This window comes from Trichoplusia ni, chromosome 8 (genome assembly GCF_003590095.1).
Source record: "Trichoplusia ni isolate ovarian cell line Hi5 chromosome 8, tn1, whole genome shotgun sequence".
In the NCBI taxonomy this organism is placed as follows: domain Eukaryota; kingdom Metazoa; phylum Arthropoda; class Insecta; order Lepidoptera; family Noctuidae; genus Trichoplusia; species Trichoplusia ni.
In genome coordinates this window covers 3,818,416-3,844,302 of record NC_039485.1, presented here as the reverse complement: position 1 = coordinate 3,844,302, position 25,887 = coordinate 3,818,416, and the positions used below count along the sequence as shown (strand labels likewise).

Genomic DNA, 25,887 nt, shown 5'->3' with positions numbered 1-25,887 from the left:
TATTGAGAAAACAATTGCAGTTGTTGCAGCAGGAAGAGAGACCCGGCTTTACATTTGTACCGTCATGCTTTATCTGTCATATCTGCAACAATCTTACTTTAATGGGTGGTGATACTGCGGTAGGAAAAATGCATGTTCTCTTTTCAACCGACATCCAATGTTAGGAGGTTCTCAATTTGTCCGTATATTTTTACTTTGTTACCTCAGAACTTCTGACTCGACTTCTGAATCAATTTTGCTGATTATATTTTTCATTTAACGCGAGGTAGCTGCCATTTTGTATCATAAAAAAACGTTAACATTTGAAATAAAAAATAAATTATTTACTAGTTGTCCTGAACCATATTATTATAATACCCTAGTAGGTTTATGCACTCGGGTTAAATAAAAACAAAATAAGGAAAAACCACACAACTTTAACCAGTAAAACATTTTACCATATTAACCACGTACTTAATGTTCGGTAATTAAAAACTGGTAGAAATCATTCGAGTCAATTACCACATTATAACAGCATATTGCTGTGAATATTTCACTGCGTTATTGTGAATTGTATTGTTGCAATATTTTGTACTGAAACCAGAATATTATTTCATGTGAATGTACGAATTCCAAACAGTTGGTTTTCTTTTTTCGGTACCTCGAGCCAGTTATTCAATAAGGTTTTAGGGTATTTTTACATACTTCGACATGGCTGTCGGTCCGTCAACAGGCTGTATGATAGGAACGGTGTTAACTAGACCCTAAAATTTTCATAGATGATTTTTGTTGATACTATTTCCGCTATAACAAAAAACAACGGTCGTTATGGTCATCAATTTGTCCGTGTATGTATTTGTAAATTTGAGTGTAAGTAAATTTGTATACAAACTCTAATTAAATCACCCAATCAATTTTTATCTTAACCTATTTGTCTGGGACCTAAAGTTTCGAAGGTGAGACACAATTGACCAGTTTTACTTTCTTCCTAGTTCAGACCGGCGTGTCGGGTTCGTCTTTGTTGCGGCATTTTAACTTTTATTTCTTCTACTTATTTTGCAGTTACGTTCCCTTTAAAAGTAACGATGAACCAATTGTTCTATGATAAATGTACAATTCTGGGCATTTTTGTTCACAAAAAGCAATCCAAATAATCTAAAATCGATTTCGATTTCCATATACAGCATGTTGTTTCTATCACTCGAACATATTTATAGAAGCGTTAAATTTATATGCGACCAAAACCTCGGTATCGTTTCTGTAATGAATATCTGCGACTATAAATCCATCAGACGCCTACGCGTCGATACCAAAACTATTGGACTAGCAAATCTGAATTTGTGCTCCGTCGTATCTGACAGCAAAACTGGGCGGTATTGTTGAACGAGTAAATATAAACTGTACATGTTATGAGTCAGTATTGAAGTTGGCAATTTATGATTTCAGTGGTACAAATTTTAAAGTACTTAAATTATTACTGTCTACAACCCTGTTATTACTTATGAACGGTTTGCTGAAGCGTATTTACAGGGATGAATAGTACGTATATATACGTATTTACGCGTATTTACATGATCAACCAGAGATATACAACATAAAGCCTTATTCCGAAAGTTTGGAAAACATAGCTCCTAAAAGTGAAAAATAAAGAGACACATAATATTAACATACCAGCTGGATTCTAACTGAATTCTTAATTGTAACTGAAAGTCAAAAACACTGTTCAACTCAAGACCTTAAGAAGTTAAATAAAACTACATTTATGTCACAACACATCACATGAAAACCGACAATCACCATCTCAACTTACACCGTCCCAAGAGCAGTGTTACGTAAATTCCAACTATAAAGAATAATGATTTGTTCTCAGTAACTTTGTCACTGTCAACTTTATGTTGGATGGAACAATGTAGAAGTTTACCCCTTGATTTTCATAGAAGAGTTAGTAGGTTAGTACCCACTTTGCAAGCACTTACTGAACGATAAGGGAATAAATTCTGTTGATTTTTGTTAGAAACCGTGTTTGTGGACACTTGAGTTATGAATGGTGTTATTTGAGAAGTTTAAGTTGTTTGATTCGTAGTTATTCTAAAAATCGTTTTTTAAACAGCATGCTTAGCAGTAAATAGTAGTCATCATTAAGAGCTTATGAAAAAAAAATGAGAAAAAAGAATTGAAATTGTTTATGTTTGCTTTTAGAGTGATTTATGCCTTAAAATTAAAATAGAAATAGAATATGAATACAAAAAAATATGTTTAAAAACTACAATTTTAAACACACTAAAATGATCACATGAGTAAGCAAAAATACCATTTGGACCATAATTGAATACTAAATCGCAAAGGGCAAAAAATAACTCATTTGGCCCAAACCGTCACCAGATTGGGCCACAACGTATAATATGATACATCAAAACAATAAATACCACCAATATATTAATATACCAATTTATAATTAATCCAAACATTTGTCCAAATTAAACCAGAAAAGAAACCCATTAAACGTTCGTAATTATTCCGCGTATCATGAAACGCGGCAAATATGAATATAATTTTCCTCTCTGTGGAATTTGCATGAAATGATAACGGTCTAATTTTGCAATTTGATTAACATTTGGCTCACCATAATTATATTGAAGCGTATGATTTTTTAACGTATGTTATGAAAATATTTATTTTTAATCACTATTGTAAACCTGCAATGGTATAAATCTATCAATTCTTCCATTTTCTTTATGTTATTTGTCATTTTGTGAATTTGTAGCGTGGTCTACGGCATTATGAACCCCGCATAATAATTTTAAGATGTCAAAAAAACAACTCGTCAATTGTATTATATAGAATTAAATTTTTGAAAGAATGTGGTCACCCAACAAACTTACCGAACGTTGCTTAACCTCGATGATATATTTTTTTATAACGGCAACAGAAATACGATTCTTGAGATAGAAAAACGAGACAGCAACGAGACAAACCCAAAAAAAAGGAGAACTTACCTTCCACTTAAACGATTAGGGCAACAAAAGTAGGTATTGTTACGCAAGCAATAGTACACTCAATATCTACTTCTATTTAAACCACTAACAGACCATCGTAATTCATTAAACAATAACAATTAATAAGCCCCTACGGAATAAGAACAAATACCGAAACCGGAGGCGTAAATATGAATTTCCAAATTTCGATACCAACTGGGTATCGACAACAAAATTCATTAAAACTATTGCCTCGACAAAATGTTCCGAACTTCAACTTAGCCTTCACGACATTTTAATAACGGATTTTAGCTTTAACATTTGAGGTGGAGTTGAATTGTTATGGGAATACAGTTGGTGCTAGTTCTAGCAAAGTCTACAAAGGCCTTAATAGGTGTGTAATTGTACCTTTGGCTGTACCTAACTAGTTTGCGTTAGTTTTACTGCTTTACGCAATTCCAAATGTTATTTCCAATGCCATCAGGTTGTGTCCTATGGTAAAACGACTAGTTACATAAAGGGAACATTTTTCGGAACACCCCTAATATGACCAAGCCCAAAATTCTTGTACCTTCAAAGAGCTGTTACGTGTCATATTCCATAAGATAAACACTGCAGTGGAATTATCTAAAATACAAATCTTTTCACAGCACCCCCAAAAAAATAAAAACGTAGGTAACTGAACTACACGAGTCATATAAATAACCACAATAAAGTTCAAAGAAAAACTACAGGACGTTGTTTTGTTAAAATTTTAGCGTCCAACCAGCGTAGTAAAAACGGCATGTGAAAGCCGCACGAGAAAATGGCCGTAAGAACATGCAGTCACGTACTGTACGGATCCTATAGAACAATGTACACGGATTTTACTCGAGTTTAGACTATTTAAGTCCTAAACGCTTTAGTGGCTAAGCGTCCAGCCATAGTGTATTAGTGTAAGTTTTATGTTAAAAGTTCCACATCCCCTCTAGAGTAATGACATTTTGCCGGCACTTACTGACTGCAAAGTCTAGTGGATAAATAGTAACACAATATGCGGGCTCGTGTGAACCGGAGTTAAAATAGGCCATCTGTAGATAAAGGCTCATAAAAGAGCACTAAGGGATTATATTTGGCTAATAACTGCCCACCTGGTCCTAGATTCTGAAAGGGTTTTAACGGTTCATTTTTTGACGCTTTTAACAGGTTGCCTGATAAATGTTATATGAGATGAAACGTCTGTTATTTTCAGGCCTTTAGGCTATCATTTGAAACTTTATTCTGTCCTAAATAAATATTCAATGTTTAAGTGGTCTGGTATATTCTTCAGAGTTTTATGATAGAGTCTTTAAAAAATACTACTTAATAAGAGTTTTTTTGTAACTTAGATTTTGTAGTGAAGTTTATAGAAATAAAGAGGCACGAGTAAGAGTTTTTTAAATATTATTAATATTTATAGTTAATCGATGTTATGTTAATTACGGGACGCGTAAAAATTGCTTATGTTCAGGTACTTAAAAAAGGGAAACCAATCTTGGTGTGTTATTTATATAAAAATGCCCTGTTTTTAATTATATTTTAACTTAATTTGCCAAGGTAGCAGTGGCAAGATGCTCTAAACGCATACATACATACGCCTAGGTTCCAAGTTGCCCAAAGTAGAATTGTGAAAAGATTTAGGAAGGCCTTTGGCCAATCGTGGGACACAGTGTTTTTGTACTTAGATAAAAATCTCAAACTAAATTCTGCCATAAATAATTATAAAACAATAATATTCTTGAGCAATAAAACGCCTCCTGTGTTTGATAACATTAAACATCACAAAATCGTTTTCTTTTTGAAAACAAAGAAGAAAAAACAAATCGGCATTATTTAAGACTCTCGAAAGTTCCTAATAACTACGTAGATTGGTCACTCAGTCGAAGTGTCTGACTTGTAAATTGGTGAGGAAGTTACCCCATTAGTCCCGGTTTTCTTACGAGCATCTTTGACAGGCGTCGTGTCAAGAACCGGAAAGTTTGACATATCGATATTTCCCAGTAATTGGGTTCCGACAGAAGTGGACGCCGATAGGCTGAATTGATTGATTGCTTTTATGAACGGGGAAACTCAAATAAATGTAAATAGATTGAAAAAATGGAATCATCCTTGTCGATAGCGTATTTTTTTTAAACTTATAATGAGTGTAAATTTTCTGCCTTTAACAACACAGCAGAAAGCCACGTTACAGTAATACTATCAACGTACAAAAAATACAGTTCTAACATGTTCCGCTCTCCCACAGTTGCACTCAAGGGGACTATATTAAAGTCTACTCCGAAGGCGGGGTCCACGGCCCGGGTCCGCCCGGCGTGAACGAGTATTCAGTCTGGTCCAGAGTGCTCTGCGGCAGTAGAGTCGATGCTCCACCAGCGTTGTACTCCCATGGACCGTTGTTGGTCCTGGAGTTACATACTGGGATCAAAGCTACAAATGCCACTGGCTTTGTTGGGAACTACAGGTTTATTGATAGAAGTAAGTATTCTATCTCATCTACATCGTTTTCTATTTTGGTACATACTTATTTTCATACATCTTTGCCTGTTTTTTCTCTTGTCTGATCTTTTATTATGGGCAAATACCAAAACGATGGTACCTTTACAAAAATGTCGCGAATTTTGTTTCGGCTTTCAGAAATAGCTCTTATCCACTAAAACAATGTAATTACAGTTAATAATTCTAACAATACTGAAGACCTAAATAGAAAAGGCATAAAACGTCTCTAATAATTTGAAAGAAATAAAACGTATTACCAAAAAACACATTTCAAACGATCAAGTAAATTAAATTCTAACATTCCATTACAGTAATGGCTTGCTCTTAAACCAGACAGCAAAATATAAAACAAGTTCTAAAACATCCACTCAATAATGAGTCAAACAATTAAAGTTACACTTAAAAGTTTATGAGTTGAGTGCTTAAGTAAAACAGAACAAAATTATTTTTATACGAGCAACTCATTTTGTTTTGAAACATTGTTTCGTTCAACAAAGTTTTTTGTTCCCGGCGATCATTAATTCCTATTAGAGTCAATCTCTCGCGTCCTTGGCTGTCCATCTTTATCCGATCAAATTAGTGTTCGATAAATCCACCTTAAATATGTCAATTAATTTCATTAATTCCACAAAAATAGCTTCAGTGTATTTGGTACAAAATTTATGAGGATGAAATGCACTTAAATATATATTTAACTTGGTAAACTAGTGCCATTTTTAATGTAGCGAAGTACGGAATTTATATTTGAAATCACAGTTGCACAAAATGCCATTTTTATATTGGGAAGAATGTAATGGAATCCCGTTTATCTTAGTTTAAGTTAGACGTTACGAAGCCCATAGAATCGTCAACAAATCGAAAAAGTTTATTCATGATTCCGTGGAAAACGTTTTTAACATACAATATACAAACGAATCAGATTAAATCTCCGTACGTGAGTAGATACTTAAGTAAATTATACGAGCCACTTCTTTCGAACACAATATACAAACAAACAAACATTTCACTCACGTAACAGATCGACTTCCATTCATCGATTTCTAAAGTTTTCCAATTTATAAAACTTGTGTCTCGTTTCCTAGGAAATTTCGAGACAGATGGAGTACAAGTAGCGGAGACGTGGTGTGATTACATGTTCGTGTCGCAAGCGAACAGACCTGCTCACGGACGCCTCTACAGTCCGAGATATCCTTCGAGTTACCCTAGTAATGTACGGTGTACTTATCACTTTAACGCCAGGTGAGTTTAGATCTAGTTTCTGTTGTAGAGAGGTTAACTTCTTGGCGTTGTTTTGAGTTTTCTTGGTTTTGTTAGTGCCGCAGTCATGAAAAATACATTAATGTGGACGAAATATAAATATCATATTTATGTAGATCATTTCTTTTTACAAATTTTCTCAGATAATGTTAATAATATCAGCGTTAAGTAAAACTCTACTTTTTACAGTATTTTGTACACATCCATTTTAAAAACTATCTCATAATATTACTTGTGTACATATTTTGTTTGTACATAAGTTGTTTTAAAACCGACTTATATTTGACATTCAAAAGAAAGGAATCTACAAATCCCTCACAGAGTAAATGATGTAAAATGAACGAATCGACTCTATCCAAACTCAAATTTCCCACTTAAACTTTCATTCCTAAATATACTTTGAAACTCGTCATTCTTAATGTTTTAGGCAGAACGAGCGGATCAAGTTAGTTTTTGAAGAGTCGTTCCTCCAAAAAGGCGATGAGAGGTATTTAGATGTTCTATTCTTTAGTTATATATTAATAGAGCAGTGAATTCTCATAATTTTAAATTCGTAATCTACTGAAATGGTCGCAATATTTTTACAAAGGCGAATTGAAATAGTATTTGTGCCATCGCTGTATGACAAAACAAGATTGCGTTTCGTTATTAAGGCCGCTACAGACCAGTTTTATGAGCTCATTTTGGCCGATTTCAAGAAGATATCAACTATCAACTAAATAACGAGAATATATATACAAAAACCTGAATAGCAGAACTAACTTTGTTTTGTTAGTTTGAAGTGTTAATGGCGTAGGTACTCGTACCCGTTTTCATATGCTCCGTTTATATTTATCCCGGTCTTAAAGACTTATTTTGTACATTACACTATTTTGTAAAACATTTTGCTATATCTTTTGTACTTTTCAGTTGTCTCAATCGTGCGGACATAATAAAAGTGTTTGATGGAAGGACTTCTTTAGCTCCGGTACTTGCAATGCTATGTAATGAAGTTGTAGGTACGTATTGTTAATGCACAACGGACAAACACATTCACTGCAGTCACATTTTCGTCAAAAACGGAATTGCAGTCTTATTTACGGATTTTGTTTCATATTTTATAAAAAAAATGCAAAATTTTCATTGGTTTACGTTTTTAAGTCCATAAATGCTAATAAGAATTCTCAGAAATTAACTGAAAACTAGCATTTCAATAATTTTCCTGGAATTTCAATTAATATTAACAGCCAAAAAGTTTACTGAAAATAGTTGACTACATATTTGATAACTACTGCATTTTTATGCTTTTAAAATCCATATGGTTCGGTCGTTTTATTTTTTAAATATGTTGTAAATACATTTTTTTTAGGCTATGAAATTCTCTCGACTGGTCCTGATTTGTTGGTGCAGTTCACAGCCAACTCTAACATACCTGGGCAAGGGTTCAAAGCAAGCTACCAGTTTCAAATTGAAGACGACCCTAACACAGGTTTAGTAAGCGTGATATAGTTAAGCAGATAGTTCGAGTGGAACAAATAATTATGACACATTAACATTTTTTCGAAAGTTTGACGGAATAAACAGCTAACTGGTAACAGCCACCACGCCAAATCGATTGTTTGCGTTATATCGCAGTCGCAGGCTAGATTCCTGATCTAGCCTGCGACACATGTGATCACAAATGCTTGTTCTGAGTCTGGGAGATTCTCTACATGTAACTTGAGTGTTTGTGAAAACCCTGTATTATATTGATGAAATTTCGGAGCAGTAGTCGTTTCGAACAAAAAATGATTTTCGTCGAAATAAAAAATAATTTAGAATAAAAGTAAAAGAAACTGAAATAAACAATTGTTATTTTTAATTCTGATTTTTTTTAAACAAATTATTTGTAGTCCTGTAGAGCAAAAAGCTGAATTTTAAAGGTAACGGTATTCTTAAATCAAAAGTAAAATTGTGGCAATGCGTTCTGAATACATAATTATTACAACACAACTTACAACATTTTAGGTGGTAAATAAACTGCTCAGTGTATTATAAAATAAATTAAAACGCAACGAACTTTAAAACCACAATAATTTTCGCTTTCTCACCAGATGGGGATATTAATAAGAAATCAAGCACAGCGGAAGCAATATCCGGATTAGGGCCAGCTGTAAGCGCCGCCAGTAAGTACTTCAAATAATGTTGCCATTTAAAAACACGGCGTTTGCGTTTTTATAAACAAAATCACCTCGTATATTGTGAGAACGCCATTTTTGTAAGATGCTTTGGACATTCTATTTTTAAACTTAAGGAGGACTAAGTAGTTGTAGACAAGGAAACTTAGGTTTTAAAAAGTTTTTTTTTAATTTCTTATTCCTCATATGGACTTAACGGCTAGTTTTATCCAAAATTCCAAACATTAGCATAGCGATTTTTATAGTTAACATAATTGTATCGTGAATTAAGTTCATGAAATGCTAAAAGTTCCTTAAAAAAGCGTTAAAGAACAATACATTTAACATGAGATTGGACATCGTTCAAATGATTGCTGTACCAAATGGTGCTTAACCGATCGGTTTAGATTTTAGATTTTTTTATTGATTTTACTTGTACAGTATTCAACATGGTTGATGAGATACAGTCAAGGTCACAAATGGATGGACGGATAGTCGAGCCTTAGTAATTTAAAAGACATTACTTAAAGATATTTTTTCCTACAGGTACATTTACAAAAGAAATTGTACTTACATTTACAATAATATTCGTAAGTATATGTACCTAATCCTTTTCTCGGATCTCGAATACGTTCGGTTCATAGGATCGTGCCAAATTGGTTGAGAATTTATTAATACGAAGGCGGAAATATCAGATTCTCTTATTTATATTCCTTAAAAGCAGATAAAATCTTTCTTTTGTTCTGAGAAAGTACTTACTGGTATTTCGTTGAAACATTTATATTTCGTTAAAATGTGTGTTCCTGTAAAAGTTATCTTAAACAAAGTTTAAAATAATGATCATGAACATTATTCTATTTAGATCGTGATTTTAGCCATCGTAATCCAAATGGTATCCTTGAAGAAGGAAATAATTAAGTTCGTTCTAAGTGCGTGTAGGCAAAAAAATGTGTAATTTTTTTAAGTTTTCTATTCTTTATTATTTCATGTAATTATGAACTGTTCCTTACTTTGGAAGCTTAATACTATTTTATATGGAGTGTCATTGGAATTCTTATATTATTCTGAATATTAGATATGATCCGAAGAAAAAGTTTAAATGGCCGAATTTTTTTAATTTTTATGGGAATAATTTTATATTTCATAATTCAGCCACCTGCTCATTTTCTTTCACATCAACAACCAACAACTGTAACGACCTTAACCCTAAACAGTCTATGTAAAGTGACACATTAATTTTAGCGTCATCCTGTCATCAAGTATTCAACAGTGATAAGAGCAAGACCGGCAAATTGACGTCACCGCTGTACCCCGCACCATACCCCCAGAAAACACAATGTCATTACGACTTCCTGGCTCGAGGCAGGGAAAGAGTCAGGCTCGTTTTTGAAGACTTCAGCCTGCAGAGAATAACTGAGAACATTATTGAGTAAGTTTTTAATTGCTGTTAGTTTTATGATAAGATTTCAGGGTTTAAGTTAGATCAATTTGGGATATCTGACTAAAAGTGTATGTAGAAGAGCATAACAAAAAATAATCTTCTTAATAATTTTTTTGAAAATGTCATTGCGTATTCTGCTAAGTTAGTCAGTTATATCCAAAGCACCAAAGCAAAAATTCCTCGTAGATTTTTCCATTAAAAAATGGAACAAATTCACAACAAATCTGTGAATGACATAACCCTAATATTTAGTCAGATGATTCCTCCGTGTACAGTGGTGAAAAACATAGCTAAAACAATTGAAACTTGTCTCTATTTGCAAGACTACAAAGTGCATATATAAAACTATAGATATGCACTATAAACTCATACTCATAAGTAAGTAGGTTTACAATTTGCCTCTAACTTGATACCAGATACAAACGCAATGCCAACAATATTACGATAGCATCATGGAAAGTATGGGGTAACTAAATAACCAGCAATACTTTAAAAGCATAAATAATACAAAACACAGCACTTGAAAGAATATCGAATAAGCAAATTTACTTTGTTTCAGTTGCGAGAGTATGGATTCTCTAGACGTATTTTTGTATGTAGACGGTCGTCTTGAAAAGATGGCATCGTTTTGCGGCAACGATATACCGAAGCCAATAATGTCAAATGGACCCAAGTTATCTATTGAGTTCCGTGGGTTATACTCATCTAGACACAGCAGAGGGTTCAAGATATCATATTCTTTTGTTGAAGGTACTTTTTCTATGTTTATATTTCTTTTATCTTAATCTGGCATGTGAAGTCATGCTTTCGTTTTATTTTTATTGACGTCAATCAATTTGTGCAGCGATTTTTTATTGTTCTCGTGTATCGGTTTCATAGGATTTGCTTTTGGAAATTTTGCACTCATAAGTGCAAGACTTGGAGGATTTCGTCGATTATGGTGGATGTGATTTATTGGCTTAGCGAAACTTGGTAACAGCCATGATTGAGAATGTTGAGTTTAATCGAGTGTGTTTTAAATTTGAAGGCCTATGAAATGTTTTCCCTTTGTATATTTGTGTTTACATGAACAGTTACTAAATGATAAAAAATATTTCAATAACGAACTTAAAATCATGAAACTAGAACTACTACAAAGATGTCTTTTGTAGAAATAACTGAATGCAAAAAGTTTAAAATTTTCCAATGGAAAAAGTCAATCTCATAGTCAGTGTACTACGACCACAGTCTTTATATTTCCATCGCGTCTGAAAACCGTTCATTTACTCACTCAACATTCAAACCACATGCCTGCCTCATCATTCTTGATGCGGTTCGCGCGTAATTCCTCACATTTTTCTGAACGTTCGCATTTCAAACACGGTGACGGTGCATTTATCTTTTTATTCTAATAGTAGAAATTCTTGCTCACATTAATTTTTCAGAGAGTATTCGAACTTTCATCTAGAGGAACTTTTAGGAAAAGTTTTGGAAATTATTTGTCGCACATCAGCACTGCCTCAATTTAGTCCACCAAATATGCCTACCTTGAAAACAAAAGAATACTTTCGCATAAAGGAAAACATTGAAAACGAAAATTTTCCAAGTGAAGAAACAAAACTCAAATTAATATCTTAAAACAGTCGCTACTTCGGAACATCTCAATTACATTCCAAATTCATGGACAGCCAAAAAACAAAAGTAAAATGTTTTTGACTTTCAGATTACGGAATCGCAACGGGGAGACAACTTTTAGAATTTCCATGTGCCTTCGTATTTAATAGCAGTGAGAAGGGAAGGGGGATTGTGACGTCACCAAACCACCCTGGTCTCTATCCGAGGGACACAGAGTGCAATTACTTCTTCTACGGCAACGAAAACGAGAGAGTACATTTACATTTCACTTATTTCGACGTTGAAGGTGTGGTCCCGTAAGTAATTCATTTGAATGCTATTAGATTTAGAAAGACTTTTAAGAAAGCGAGTTTCGTCACTAGCCGAGTGCTTTCGCCCTGATGAGGGTTACTCTCTAGAAACTTAAAATATTCAATAGACAGGTACAAATTTTATTTGCCAGCAGAACAACAGGTTAGTGTCCTAATTTATCATGATTTGGGTTGGCCTTTTAGAATACAAATTCAAATGTCAATCTTGCCTAATTTGTTGAGTGCTGAATTCAAACTAGAGTTACTTTATTTACAGATGCGAAGCCGTGTCAGCCAGTGACTACGTCCAGTTCTATAGCCAGATGATCCAATCACAAAGCCATCGACACTGCGGTCAGCTGAAGGAACTCCAAGTGACTTCAGAGAAGAACTTCCTTAGAATCACATTCAAGTCTAACGACAGACTTGACTCGACTGGATTTAAAGCAAACTATATCTTCTTGCGAGACTCCGAGATGCACAGCATAACTATGCCAAACTCTATAGATAAAGGTATATTTACATATCCTCTAACAATATTTACTTTGGATTCCTAGTTTCGAGTTCAAAACTTTCGGAGACAGTTGGTATTTCTTAGGATCCTGGGACTTAATGTTTTTGTTAGGGATCTAAGTTTGCAGATAATTTGGTTCCCGATAGATTTTGTGTCAATAATATGTTTAATAAACTTGCCATTTTGGTGACTAGCCTTGAAACATTTCAAGTTTCCTCTAACAAGTATTACTTTGAGAATTGATTGAGGATACTTATTACAACTTTTGATGTTGTTGCGTAACTTTTTATAGCTTATGTAATATTTCTTGAAAAGTTATTCCAAGTTTAAATACTCGTGTTTACCTACTTTACATTTAGTTTCAACATTCTCATTTCGATAAAAAATAGGTCCCCATTTCGAGTAGGCAGTGAAGCAGATTCAGTCAATTAACACAGCAATAAAACCGTGTTTTTTCAGCTTTATTCCTTTTTTAGTAATCTTCTAAATAAAATCGTATAAGATTAGAATCGCACCACTGATCAAGTTAATTGATATATAACTTAGATTGTAATTGTATTTATTGTAGTAACCAAACTCGTAATGAAATCCTCTTAGTACAAGGGATTATATGGAATTCATTAATGATACAAAACTAATTAAGCAGATTAACCAACAAAGTAGAAAGAAGGATAAAGAAATAATAGGACTAAATTATGTTAGTGTAATTTATAAGGATACAGTTTGTAAAAAGACATTATGAAAGGATAAAAGCCAGAAAGACTATGAAGAAGAGCTAAACGGCAATTATGAATAGACTATCTAATACCAGAACATCTTAATTAATTTATTCATTTTAACTTCTTGCCCAGTGATAATGGTACACGAATAGAATAATTGTTTTGTTCATTATCTATCTGGGCGTCCACCGAGCGTATGAAGATGGATTGTAGAAAGTGTTATTTATTTTAGTAAAAGAAATAAACTTCCATCGTGTATAGACACTAGCTGTTGCCCGCGACTTCGTCCCCGTGGTTAGAAGATATAAGTTATGATTTATACCTGCCCTGTTTTTTTTTCACATTTTCCATTGTATCTTCTATCTTCAAAGGTCTACAAACTATAAAACTAACGGATTCCTTAATTGTTTCAGGTACGAAGTGCAGCACATCCAAATTCTTAGTACTTATATATTTGTGTAAAATCATATGGAACATCAGATAGTGAAACCCTTTGTACTCGCAGAGAAATTATAAAATAAAATATCTGTGTTATTACTAGTTGGTTTTATTTTTATTGATAACCCTTTTGTCTTACAAGTCCTTACAAGATACATAGGTAATATAATGCTGAAGGCGATAAAAAAAATCGGCGAATACAATCAAAGGCTTAAATTATTTTGCTCTTTAAAGTATCATAGTCTAGGATAAGGTTAATTTAAATATATTATCACTTATACAATATAACACAGGCTTGAGGCCGAAATGTCTTCAGTAAAAAATAGGTATACGATATTTTTTTGCAATTCTTGGTCATTAATTCGAATATTTTTACATACGCATTAGTTTTAAAAGACATTGATCTAAAGATAAAATAATCATTTCAGAATTAATATAAATAATTCTCGGAGTTCCAAATCTAGGTGATCAACTATTTACTAATAACTCTTGCGACGTATCCAATATTAAATTTAACAAAACTTAACCTGAGGGTCCACTCAAAGTGTTAAAGCCCTAGTCACGTAAGTATCGAAACACTTAGTTAAAGTTCACGTTTTAAGACCCCTTAACGAAATCTATATAAATATTTAAGAATCCCATTAGCAAAAAGCTGCAGGATAGGGGTTTTAAATAGTAAAATTTACTAGTTTCGCGTTTTAATACATATTTACACGTACATGTTTTAAATGTAGGTTATGTCTGAAATATTATCAATTAAAGGTTTCAAAATACTTATCAATTTTCATTTAAAGTGAGCTATTAAATTGAAATATTAAATACGTGGTTATTAAAATAAGATTAAACACTAAATGGTTTAAGCATGAAGTTAAAAAAATATAAGGTTACTATTATGGTGTGGTTACCGATATGTTGCCAAGTAACTTAATTATAATTTAATTTTGTCCTCTACTCTGGTCTATTGAAATTGGAGAACTTCATCTCATTTTCTAAGTACCCAAAATTCCTCTAAAATAAACTAAAAATCAATCTGAAACATACACAATTAAAGCAAAGCTAACAAATAAAACTACAAACGTATACGATTACTAGTTTTGTTAAGTTATTACTATTCGTGTTGGTCTAGCTTTATTGTTATTAGACTTTAAGCAATACATACTAAATAGTTATGTTTCGCTAGAAAACAATTTAAATTTCAGTTCGCTGTTTTGGTTATTTTGGATTCATAGGAATTAATGTTATATTTTTATAGTTTCTTAATTTAACTCAAATCTAGACATTAAACTGAGTTTGAAGTACTCAGATATGCACTACAATATTGAATGGCGAACCAAACGCAGTTTTCAAGAAGGCTATTTTGATGAAGAAATTAAGATTAAGATAACAACAAAGTGAGACGATACTATATCCCAGTAAATTGTTAGGTAATTTTTAAGCAAATTTTTTAAGCTATAAGTACTTAGGTTCAGACTCACAGATCGCTTCTGCTAAATCCTTAAACTACATATTATATTCTTAAATTAATAACACATACTCGAAGATAATACGTAGGTACATTATTTTCCAGAATAAAAATCGCCATAATAAAAAAAGAAACTTTCACGGAAACCTTTTATATTTACAATAAAGAATTGTACACAAAAAGTTTTAGGTGATTAGTTACCGTAGCTAATTGGCGTAGAAATAACTTAGCAACACAATAAACAACTTTTGCTGCGATGGAACGAAGAGGGAATTGAAAACACCTTGAGAATAAACTTGCCTAATCGATTTTAGTTATATCTTTTCACACGTTATCCGTCACTATTTCTCTCTACCTCCCCAGTGAGTCATTAATCTCATATGCACGAATGCTCACACTAAAAGCATATTATAAAGCAAATATTTTTGCTATACACCAACTGTTACGACTATCGGTAAAACAAAAGATGGTGAACAGAGTTTTAACTTTGAGATCATTATGAACTTAGATATTCGCGGAATAATTTGTTTAAAATTATTTAAAGACGTCCAGCAAACCAAAAACTATGAATTTGAATTAAATCTTTTTGATTGCTTTTTAAATGCTTATTTCTGGTAAAATCAACTTAATAGACGGTTCTGTTTTTTTTTCTTATTTTAAGTCAAAAAATAAATTTAATCTTTATTGCATTAATTGTGGTTACAGTGTATGGTCTGCACAAACTTGACTCAATCTCTCTTACTCTTATCTCACTACAAGACAAGCCAACAGTATCATAAAAATAATACAAAACAAATTAATAATCTCCTCTATGAAAATATACTGTTTACTAAATTTTAAGGACGAAAATTGTATAAACTCTCTTGGTAACAAAGTAACACAACATAATGATATCTACAATGTAACTAGGAAACTACGAATTGGCTTTAAAACGAAACGCCGACGCCGACGGCGCAACAAGAACCTTTGTGGACAGGCATAGACTTGAAAGTTTGCATATAATTATAGTGGACATTTTAGAAACATTTTGAGGGACAGACTTAGGCTTTATGCATTATGGAAGCAACGGTACGTGGAAGCGGGAGGACCTATTATTTGTTAAGTAGACGAAATGTTACGTATCTCTTTTGAAAAACTCGGGATTTTTTGAGGAGAAATGAAAATGTTTTTTGGAACTTGGAGTTCAAGTTAAGGTCAATTTATTATGGAAAAAAACGGTTCTTTTCAATTCCGTGCACGAGGACACAGGTTCAACATGCAGAGGCCTTATTGAGACATTTAATGATGAGATAATTTGCCCAAACTCTAGAAGAACGGAAGAGCAGACAGTAGAGTTCCTAAATATTTCGGAAAAGTATGGCACTCGACGTTTTCACATGAAATTAAATTACTTTTAAAATATTATTATTTTAGGGTTATAATTATATATTATTCACATTATTCAAACACGTCAAAACACTGATTGGTCTTTCAATTGTGGTCCAGTAGTTGTCATATACATTGATATAATTATAAACAACTAATTAATTACCAGGCGACCGCACAATTATCTCGGTCACCTGCCAGGGGCCGATTGAACATGTTGAAATAATTAGATATTGTTTGATATTAAATTAATTTAATCATTCTACCTTTTATTTGATTTTAAACTGTTTGATAATGATTCTTATTAAGAATACTAAATGTTTTAATCATTGTAATATTTGTATTTAGTTGCATGCATAATCCATTAGCAAGCGTTTTTCGCTTTTTAAAATCAAAGACAGTGTGTTAATCCTTTACAGTTTTACCGTTTTATCTGTCTATTGATTTCGTTTGCATCAGGCCCTACACGTTGGCTACGTTTTGATATCGGCATCATTCGTTTAGATACTCCAAGTTTAGAAACTTCAAGTTTAGATACTTCAAGGCATATAATTTGTAAAGAGTTTTTGAGAACGTCATACGGAAATACAGGTAAAATTGCATTCATCTTATTGAAGATCCTGAACTCCAAATAAATACTCCTCCGTAGGTAAAATACTTTCATCCTTTTGGATTTTGAAGTAGTAGAACCTTCAGTTCTTGTTGATGTACTCTAGAGTGTACCCTAAGTACATATTATTATACACGGAGAAACTTCTAAAATTAACACGCCAACGCTTATCTCCACGTACTTAACGGTTCTGGGAATTCAATAGTAAATCTGCCATCGCTAGTTATTATGGAAATGAATCTTCGAAACGACCGAAAACTTCGATTTCTAAGTTATGAAACGTTTGGAATACCAGATTGGGTTTCAACAGAAATTTGTATAGGTTTAATAGTTCTATTTGTAATATAAAGTGTATTAAAGCGAATTGTTCTTTGTATCTCTTAGCTGACTGTTCAGTTATTTTATTAGTCTGCTTTGCCTTTGGTGCTGACTACCAGAAAAGGGGATGTAAATAAAATAAATGTTTGTTACAGATTCATTGGAATTCGAAAATGTTTTCGAATTCCCGTGCTAAGTAATTTAATTCTAGTGACGCGCGGAGATACAACAATCGTGCGGTGCGGTCCAATGCTACCGTCTTAGATGATAGGTTATGCTACTAGAAATATAATTTTGTCGAGAGAATATGAGCAAAGATCAGTCACCAGTTGTGCAAGTCTCCTCAAGTTAATTTTCTTTGTCTATATTCTCAAGTCAAGAATTTAATAACGTATACAACAATCAAAAGGCCATGCTAAAGCGATTCAAACAGTCTGTTTTCCAACAAATTATCAGCGACAATATAGTGATGTCATCATAACAGCCGCTATTGTGTCCACAGCTAATGTGAACATTCTAATTAAAACCAAATTAAACAAGACTAAATAATTCTGTTATCATACTGGATGGCAAATTGTCATGTTTGGTGGGTTCAGATTAATTTATAGTGAGATTCTAATATGGTTTCTATTCACGTTAGCTTAATATTAATGATACCGATTGTAGTGACACTTGTAGTGGATAAAAGGTTTAGCTGTTCTGGTGATATTAAGTTACTGTACTTAAGGTTCTATGAAAGGTATTTAGTAATCGCCCAGAAGTAAGAAAAATGAATGAAAAAAAAAACACAATTTCGAATGTTTTTTTTTTGTGGACATAGGTATTCTAATCCTGAAGCTAATCTGATAATAGATTTAATACAGTTAGTAAAGTAGTACTCCACTGATTAATTGTACAAGAAATTAAAGAATACGAGATACTTAATCTCTGCTAACCCTCTTAGAAGTAAAAGCGTGATTGTCAATAAAAACAAATTAATATTCAACGCGATGACATATCCATTTGGGAAACAGAATTTAATTTAAAAATCTCCTTTCTGTCCATTATTGAATTTGGAGCATGAAATTCACTGCGTATGGTCCAAGTCAAAATCACAATACTTTTTTTTCTGATTTTCTAATATTTCTTAATGTACTGTAAGATCTTTAACTTCCAAGTTAGTATTTAATTAAACACTTTGCACTCAATAGACTTAAAAAAAACAACAAGGATATTTTTATCGTCCAGAAACAGTTTTATTTTGTCTGGGGTTCGGAATTTGCCTGACAGTGTTCTTAAATTATGAATATCATTACGTGAACTTGTCGCTTGAACTCCTTTCTCCCACATCCCGAACATCGTATCAACAAAAACTCCACCGCCATTCGCTTCAAATTGTACCACACCCAAATAATTTATGAAGGCGACGGACCAAGTCTATCGGACCGTACGAAAGGACTGAAGGATTCACTCCGGATTGTTTACACTGCCGTGATGTGGGTGAAACTGACATCTAAGCGGTTTAGTTTCGAACACTCGTCCAGGCAACATTGGCCGCAAATTTCAGTATACAAGAAAACGCTTTTGTCCTCGTGTGATGTTATGCTGGGTGCAGACAAGCGAATGACACAATGTTGGCTATTCAATGATTTTTGGATTTGTGGCTTCTAAAAAGATTATGGTTATGTTACATGTTTTTTACTGAAAAAAGAAGCGGCTTCCATTGTAGATCATAATGATTTGTCATTTTGGGACATGTCATTGAGTTTACATAACGAAATTCAAAATTTAAATTAAAAGGTATACAAAATTTATAAAAAAAAAGTTTTAATCCAATTTTGACGGCTATTGGGTGCACTATCAGTGTATCATTTTCCGAACACAACACGTAGGTATTCTGATGTGAGACAGAGCTATGCATAATACGCTGTCTATTCTACACCATGACAAAAATCTGACTAAAGGAGTTCGCAATGGCAACATTGTTAAGTTTGAGTAAAATAAGTTTCAAGTAAAACTTATTCTTACCTACGTTCAATATACAGGGTGTGAAATATTGAAATATTTCAACTATCATTTGTATTCAGTGCAGTCAGCGGATTTTCGCGACGAGACGGTGAAAGATTTTATTTATATTACGTCTAGGAATTTCTTATATGAGACGTATGTAAGTATTTTTAAAATTGGACTCTATTTCATTTCATTTTATTTTTTCTGAAATTGTAAATTAACCTTTTTTGCAACTTTTTTGAATATTAAAAACGAAAACATATTTTAAAACCGGTGAGATACCAACTGGATTCACAACAATTCCGTACAAATAGGCTAGAGGAACACAAATCGGTTTGATGTCTTTATATACTGTCAACAGTTCTCATCACCTACCACATTTTGATATTTGTTGAAAATGATCTGCGAAAATATCAACCTCCTAGGTAACACGGTTCCTGCCTCATGATTTACAGATGGACACACAAACGGGCTCTTTTTTACCCTTTGGGTACCATCCTCAGAAATCAAAAACCTATTCTAAAATTCGATTATACTATACTACTACAACACAATTAGTCTACACATACCCTTAATGGTTTATACACTTAAGCCAAATGAAAGACTTTCTATTGAATGCACGTCGAAGATTAATGAAGTTGTGAACAGTTCAAGTATTTACCGCAGTTAACACATGATTAGATACAAGCGAACAAGGTTAACCCAGTTATGTTGTACTTAGTTGTAACTTGTTATTTTGTTTCATTCCATTTTGTTAAGATGAATTCTATTTACAGTAATAGTTTTATTAATATGCAGCTTGATTTGTCGCTGTTAGTGATGCAATAGTACATTATTTTAGTATAATTTAGATGATAGTTCTGTGTTTTCATGTGTAAGCCGTGGGATTGATTTCAAGGAAACAGGACTCGGATAAGATTCGCGAAATGAATAGCTACCACATTTCCAAGTACCGGCAAACACGTAAGAGACGTTGCGCTGTTGCGTTGATCTTCAAAATTAGTCAATCAAAGTCTGACACTACACACTTCCTCCCCCGAGGAGGTCTGTGTCCATGAGGATTCCCTCGTCTACCAAATAATGGTAAGGTTCAACTATAACCTATATGCATAATGTAATCGCTTTTAAATTTTCGACCAAAATCTATTGGCCTAAAATTGCAACAACGAAAAAAACAAAAGATAGCAATGAAGCATTTCTTTGCATGGAACCAGCGATGTTCGTAATTGGATCTGTCATGATCTTGTAATTGGATATGGTTCAAAACCAGTAGCGAATCTCAGATGCACTCCCACGTCAGTGTTGTAGCAGATGCCTTGAAATGCCTGTTAGGATTTGATATGGACTACATATCTATTATATTGGCGTGACTGACTTAGCTTGTTTTGTGCTATTTTTCATTACTAATTTTTTATTCTATTTTTTTTTGCGTTTTGATCTCATGTCATGATTGAATTGTGCTTCCTTTAAAATGTATTACCTATATATACAAATTTTCGTACTTTTCGGATATTCCATAGGAATGAAATTTAAGGGAGGCGGCAAATAGAGCGATATTTATTTCGAAACAGTCTCAATAAGGCTTATCTGAAATATAAACTTTTTGATTACGATTTGCATCATAATTCAATTAAATTACTTACTGTAATTGTCACATGAATAGGATTTACACTAGTAAGTTCGATAAGAATATTTCTTTAAATTGTATGCTTGTGTAAAAAAAAACATATTTTTTTATGAAAAAAATATATTTAGCTTTTCATTTCATTCTACTATGTAATTTTCATTTCCAATTCATTCTTCATAACTCGTAAAACAAAATGTATAATGGCAGATTTTTTTATATTCTAATAAACATTTATTATGAAGTCATGAAGCGTAATCTCGCGTTTGTAGGCGGGCGTTATAAAACAACATATTTTTTGAAGCATAATATTCTAATGGCTACAAAAATCTTGAGAAAAGATAGTAAAAACATTTTATTACATTTATTTTAACGAAAACAAAAGAGAAAAGAAATCTTTCTCACTAATAGATATTAATCTCGTTGAAATGAAACTACTTTTACGGATTTTATCGCGGTTTTAATTTTAGATTTTTGTTCCCGACGAAAAAAATTCATGAAACTCGTTCCGACCTACAAAATTTAAACAAAACCGTTGAGATCGTGACTAATGATTTGAAAACAGTTTTATCAACTTTCGATTTTAATACATGCTTCGAAAAACTAAACAAGCGCGAAAACACCAAATATCTCGAAAGCAAACAAAACTTAATAAATAAATATGAAAAATTAAATTCAAAATCGAACGCGTCAAACAAAACAATAAACGAAAACGGAACGCGCCCGCCAAACGTCAACCAATCACGCGCAGTTATAAATCTGTCAAAACAAACGTTAGATCCACCGACCGTGCAAGTACTACAAAAAGGTTTAAATTTTGCTGTAACACCGCGTAGAATACCGTACGAGGACATTATTTGCAATGTTGAGACTTGCCTGTTCAACAATAACGTGAGGAAGGAAGATTTGGAGGCGATACGCCAAGATATATCATCTGTTTTACGTCGAAGTGTAGTGCCCAAACCAAACCTCCCTAAAGCCGAACATCTCGCTTTAAAGAACCTCAAAAACAGACAAGATGTAACTATACTCCGTGCAGATAAGGGAAACGCTACGGTCGTCATGGATACATCGGACTACAATGCTAAAATAGAAGATCTATTGTCGGACGCAAGTACATATAAACCAGTGAAAACTGATCCTACCAAAAAGGTGTTAACAACTACCACCGCCTTGGTTAAGAAACACTCCGAAGCATTAAGTCTAGATGTTACCTACTTAATACCTACATGCGCAAAACCACCTAAACTGTATGGGTTGCCAAAGATACACAAACCAAACGCCCCGCTACGTCCTATTGTAAGCCAAATCGACACACCAACCTACAGATTGGCTCAGCACGTCGCGAAAACACTCTCACCACTCAGAGGCAACACTACAGCGTTTGTGAAGGATTCATACCACTTTGTCAATGAGATTAAACATCTACATCTTCATGACAATGAAGTAATGGTTAGTTTCGACGTACAGTCCTTGTTTACATGCCTACCAGTCAAGGATTGTATTGAAATTGTTTCCAAGAAGCTAGCAGAGAACAACCTACCTCTAGAATATGCAGAACTTCTCGAGCACTGCCTCACATCTGGCTACCTACTGTGGAACAATAAATTCTATGTACAAGTAGATGGTGTAGCGATGGGCTCGCCTGTATCCCCTGTAGTCGCCGATATATTCATGGAAGACTTCGAGGAGACAGCCTTAAAAACAGCTCCTTTCACTCCCAGGTTCTACAAACGGTACGTAGATGATACTTTCACAGTTTTACCATCTAGTCAAGTAAATGCATTTTTAAAACATCTCAACTCCATCAATAACAAAATTCAATTCACTATGGAGTTGGAGGATAATAAATCTCTTGCCTTCTTAGACATATTAGTTAAAAGGAATCCTGATCAGACCATAAGTCACACCGTGTATCGAAAGAAGACCCATACAGATAGGTACTTAAACGGTGAATCTCACCACCACCCTAAACAGTTAGCTACCGTGGGAAAATCTTTGTTTCAGAGAGCACACGGACTCTGTGATGACAGACACCTTGCCGCTGAGCTTCAACACGTCAAGCAAGTACTGCGAGACAACAAGCTCCAAGTTCCACGGCCCCGTCACAGAAACCGAGTGAAGCCAGCCACTGTTGATCGTTTGCCTGCTGTACTACCATATGTCAGAGGAGTCACTGACAAGATTGGTTACATCCTGAAGCGAGCTTCAATTAAAACATACTTCAAGCCGCCCAAGAAGATTAGCCAGTCCTTACCATCTGTCAAGTGTCACATACCTCTACAAGATGCAGGAGTATACAAACTAGATTGTGACTGCGGCCTCTCTTACATCGGTCAAACCAAACGAAGCATAGGGACCCGCGTTAAAGAACACATAGCTGACGTCAAACACCGCCGCTCAACGAAGTCTGCAGTCGCCGAACATGCTGAAGGTTCCAGCCATTATATTAGATTTGACCAACCACAGATCCTCGCTAAAGAATCCAAATTCCTACCTAGGATGTTTCGCGAGGCTATTGAGATTAAAAAACACCCTAATTTCAATAGAGAAGATGGCTGGAAGATATCACCTACTTGGGATCCAATAATAAATAAACTCAAGGCCAAACCCAAGAGCAGCGCTGCAAGACATCAAGACACAGTGAGCTCATACTGCGTAGGTCGGACCACAAATAATTAATTAAAATATGAAGGTAGAACGAGCAACATCTTCTGTCAAGACGAACACCATCTCAGTCTGCCCGTGACCATGATACCTGCAAAGGTTTCGAAACGTCGGGAACAAAAATCTAAAATTAAAACCGCGATAAAATCCGTAAAAGTAGTTTCATTTCAATGTCTAACATTCGCGTAAACCTAAGAAACCACTAGATATTAATCTCACTTCGGTCTGTTTATCTGTCTGATACGAGACTGTATCTCACGAACCGTTTTAACTAAACAGTTGAAATTTTCTTATATTGTGTAGGTATTTCTGTTGCCGCTTTAACAAAAAATTATAAAAACCAGCATAAACTACCTTTCGTACACCAATCAATTAGACTGGTGACCGTTTTCTTTCACATGTGGCCTATCATAGTTAATAAACTTTCATAAACTGCTTATTACTCAACTTCATAAGTGAACAAATATATTTTTATCTTGCACTACGAAGCTGAGATTCCAATTCAAATCAAAATAGAAGCATCACATATCAAATTCCACCTTTTTAGGTCACTTTTCGAGTAACAGTAAAATGGCTGACGTACCCAGTATCTAATGGACTTTGTACAGACAACAACACAGCACAAGAATCAATGCCATTCGAAAATGAACCTTCGTGCTTGGATATAAAGTCGACAGTTAAGTCAGTGTTATAGGTTGTGTTGTTGATTGTATTCGCATGTGTCTATTACAAGACTCGTTAGTTGACGAACTCGTGTTGAGTGTGTGTATCAGTTACACACACTCAACACAGAGTTCTGCTATTGCGCTTTTGTTAGCTGTTAACTTATTTAGTACTGCTAAAACTACAGTGAGTAGGTATAAACTGTAAAGATGCTCTTTAAATTAAGTATCTTTTTTTTAGCGCAGTGCCAGTTGTGAACATCTTGTTTATTTAGTGGGTTCTTGTTTTGCTACTAAAAAAGTGTCCCAAAAAGAGTCAAACTCGTGACAATAAGCGCTTCTCCTTATAAATAAAAAAAATATCAGTCATCAAATTGTGAACTATTTTAAGTTCTGTTATAGCTGCAATAGAATAACTACCACGATTCATGAGACACAGTCTGGTGACAGACCGATACAAACAGCAGAGCCTTAAAGAAGAAAATGAATCTTTTTCCAATGGGGTTTCACAAACATTCAAGTCACATGCATAAAGACACCCCGACTGTGTTCAAGCATTCGTAGAACACGCAAATACTTGTCCTACGCTTGAATCGAACCCGCAATACGTAGGTGACCTCAACCGCTATGTTACCTTACAAGGTGGCAGTAGGCAGACATTATCCCTGAAGTAAATATCTTTGCTGGGTAGATATTCAAAGTCCATAATCTTAAATATGCTGTCATGAATACCAAACAGATCTTATACACGATTCAAGCTTGTTAAAATAAAACTTCATTTTGAAAATTTCCTAAAGAATGGAAAGATTTAAAAGGTTGAGTGTTAATTAATTTGATTGCTTGCCGGCAAAACAAATTCCTTTTTTATGTTTCAAAATAAATCTAAGTGGGCGTAACTCGTAATGGATACTTTCTTTACTGAGATATAAAACTCCTCTTTCAAGAGTTTATTTACGTCAGTATTATAGTATTTTTATTATTTACTGCCTTCACCTACGTCGAAAGAGTTTTTATGGACACTATTTTAATCCTTGAAAATAGGAGTAAACGAAGGCTGCAAGATCTTGGTAACTTTTTTTTATTTAAACTTCACATAAATAATGAGCGTTCTTAGAGGAATAAAGTTTTCTACACTTAATAATAATACTTACTAACTTTCGCTTTTTAAAACACTTAAATAGTCGCCGTGTCTTAAGAAGTGGTCTAATATTAAATAGGTACCTATGTGTATTTGAATGTTTGATTTGAAAAACCCCTGCGACAAAAGCAGAGAAATTCGCAAAAGTCGTTAAAAAGCAACCAAAAAGAAGAATT

At 33.8% G+C, this 25,887-nt stretch overlaps 2 protein-coding genes across 2 annotated transcripts in view; both read left to right on the top strand.

The window, feature by feature from the left end:
* The window catches only part of LOC113496743 (suppressor of lurcher protein 1-like), a 31,075-nt gene extending 24,295 nt beyond the window's left edge, over nt 1-6,780 (top strand). Inside the window, exons 4-5 of the mRNA XM_026876064.1 lie at nt 5,218-5,447; nt 6,551-6,780. Coding sequence (XP_026731865.1) covers nt 5,218-5,447; nt 6,551-6,711 — 391 coding nt within the window. The 3' untranslated portion in view covers nt 6,712-6,780. The remainder of the gene's footprint in view (nt 1-5,217; nt 5,448-6,550) is intronic.
* A 271-nt stretch (nt 6,781-7,051) lies between these two features.
* Nucleotides 7,052-14,129, top strand: LOC113496742 (suppressor of lurcher protein 1-like). Its single transcript, XM_026876063.1, has 10 exons — nt 7,052-7,056; nt 7,153-7,212; nt 7,635-7,723; nt 8,074-8,193; nt 8,798-8,869; nt 10,103-10,289; nt 10,861-11,051; nt 12,004-12,211; nt 12,483-12,718; nt 13,852-14,129. The coding sequence occupies exons 1-10, from the start codon at nt 7,052-7,054 to the stop codon at nt 13,920-13,922; spliced, it is 1,239 nt and encodes a 412-aa protein (XP_026731864.1). The 3' UTR covers nt 13,923-14,129.
* The last annotated feature ends 11,758 nt before the right edge of the window (nt 14,130-25,887 follow it).